Consider the following 2,655-nt stretch of genomic DNA (forward strand, 5'->3'; position numbering starts at 1 on the left):
TGAATTTAGTACTTGAGACAGCAAATTACCTTGAAGGTTTTCAAGCAGATGGGTTGTTGTTGGGGTTGAATGTATTGTAGGATAACTGTAATGAATTGAATGTGCCATGGTGAAACGAATGGACAAGACTTGAACTGAAATTAGCAAAGTTTAAGGACAGAGCTTATCTTACAGTTGTTTGGTTAGATTGATGTATTGTTCGTTGTAGATGATTACTTCATAAAACAGGTGATTTTCTACAATGGAGCCTAGAGAGACCGAGAGAGAGTGGAGAGTGGTGAGAAGAAGAGGGATTGGTCCAAAACATGTCGAGAGAAAACAGGCAAGAAGTTGGAATCGGAGCAGTTTGAATGGGAGGAGAGATTGGAGTTCGAATGAACGCGATGACACTACAACCTTTTTCTTTAACAACATCCCAGAGGATTGCAGCCTTGATTTTCTCAGACGTAAGTTTGAGACGGTTGCGAAGACGGTGGATGTATACTGCCCAAGGAAGAGAGATCTTTGGGGAAGACCGTTCGGCTTTGTTCGATTTGAAAGGGTGGAGAGGTCTGAGACTTTACTGGTGGACCTGAACAAACTTTGGATTGGCAGTTATAAGGTTAGAGTTTATAAGCCTAAATTCCAAAGGGATTATAAACCTAAATTCGAAAGGGTTGATGAGAAGAGACGGAATGAGCAGAATAGCGTCAAAGAAAAGAAGTTGGAACAGATACAGCCATGCAACATGAAGGTGTATAATAGGCACGCAGGTGTCTCCTTTAAGGAAGCTCTTACAGGTGCTAAAGATGATAAAGAACTTGATGATGAAACATTACAGTTCCAGACGACGGAAGAAGACTTGGTTTGGCTTAATGGGGCTTTTACAGGTTACATTAAATCTGAGTTTCTCTGGGAGGAAGTTCGAGAGGAAATAAATAGTGAATGCGCAGGTTGTTTTAAGCTGAACTCCCTCGGTGGCAACATGGTCCTAATCCAAAGCAGCAACGAGCAGACGACCAAGGAAAATCTCAATAAGCTCAACGAATGGAGAGACTTCTGGTTACAGTGGTGGAGGCCTTGGAAATCTGTTGATATCAACTATCAAAGAGTTGTCTGGACTAAATGGACCGGAGTCCCGCTACATGTTTGGAATTCCCGTTTCTTCAGTACGGCAAGCGCGAGGTTCGGGTTGCTTCTGAAAATTGAAGAAAAAACAAGAACGAAAGAGAGGCTGGACGTGGCTTTTATACAGATGTCTACTGGGTTTAACTCCATCGGAAACATACTGAAATGTAAAATCGACGGTGCTTCGTTCCAAATCCGGGTGGAAGAAATGCCCTATAATTTCGTTTCCCCGGAGGAGGAGGTGTGGTCTTTGGACGAAGATGCTGACTCAGAATGTTCTTTACAAGATATCTCACAGTCTCCGGCGAAGGCTTTCATCGTCGAGTCGGAAACAGAGGACGGTGAAGGAAACGATTCGGTTACTCAAAAAACCGGCGTCTCGGAACTCGAGAGGAAGGTTGTGGAAACTAATGGCCCGTTCTCACATTACTCTGACACAGATAAAGGAAGCCAAGTCCAGCGGGTTTCCTCCGAAGGGACTGATAAATCGCCTTCAAATGAGCCAGAGACTAGAGGTAGAGAGATCAATGAAGGGAGTAGAAACGAGAAAGAGAAGGAATTTCAAAATGAACTTGAGGGGGAGGAGTGCGATCCCTCGAGGGTACCAGATTCTCTCACTGCGGGGGTTGTTTCTAAGAAAGGAACGACGAATAGACGAGGAGGAGTTTCGAGGAAGAAAACTCAGAAATCAAAAGCCACCGAAAATCAGCATCAAGTTTGGGGCAATTTCATTGCTGATATTGAATCAGAGGGTGAGATGGGCAAGAATGGAAGTGGCTCGCGATCTACTGAGGCGGATTGGGAGAATTCGGAGAGAGATGAAGATACAAGAACATGGCTCTTTGCCAAGAAGTTGGGTTTGTCGAGCAATCACCAAGACGCGGTCATGATCGAGCAATTGAAGGAGCAAAGAGCAAAGGCAGGACATCCGAAGGTCGTGGGTGATATTGAAACAGGTTTTTAATGAATATTTTATCTTACAACATTAGAGGCTTGGGGAGTTTCATTAAACAGAGTGATATCGGAGAATTGGTTAGGAAAAATGCTTTAGATTTTTGTTTTATTCAAGAAACCAAAATGGAAATTTTCTGTTCATCAATGTGTGATAAGTGGTGGGGGAGGAGTAATTTTGATTGGGCTGTGAGGGAGTCAGAAGGCAGATCGGGTGGAATACTATCGGTCTGGAGCAAGGATAAGTTTGTGGCAACTAGTAAATGGAACGTGACGGGAGCTGTTATTGTTAATGGGATTTGGCTACAAGGAGGCTTGCATTGTTGTTTTGTTAATGTGTATGCGCCCATGGGAACCACCGAAAAGGAATCTTTGTGGGATACATTACAGCTCATTGCTCTTCAAAACAAAGACTCTTGCCTGTGTTTTCTTGGCGACTTCAACGCAGTGCGTGATCCGGGAGAAAGGGTGGGGAAAGGTGCTGTCTTTAATCAAGCAGATGCAAGGTCTTTTGACGCTTTTATTCGGCAAAGTAATCTGCTGGAAATCAGAACACAGGGGAGAAAGTTTACGTGGTATCAACCTGGTGGAGGATGT

The 2,655-nt window shown here is 43.8% G+C and overlaps 1 protein-coding gene across 1 annotated transcript; it reads left to right on the forward strand.

Annotated features, from left to right (window-relative positions):
- The first annotated feature begins 241 nt into the window (after nt 1–241).
- Nucleotides 242–2,071, forward strand: LOC130998324 (uncharacterized). Its single transcript, XM_057923751.1, has one exon. The coding sequence runs from the start codon at nt 242–244 to the stop codon at nt 2,069–2,071; it is 1,830 nt and encodes a 609-aa protein (XP_057779734.1).
- Nucleotides 2,072–2,655: the final 584 nt, after the last annotated feature.

This window comes from Salvia miltiorrhiza, chromosome 8 (genome assembly GCF_028751815.1).
Source record: "Salvia miltiorrhiza cultivar Shanhuang (shh) chromosome 8, IMPLAD_Smil_shh, whole genome shotgun sequence".
NCBI lineage: Eukaryota > Viridiplantae > Streptophyta > Magnoliopsida > Lamiales > Lamiaceae > Salvia > Salvia miltiorrhiza.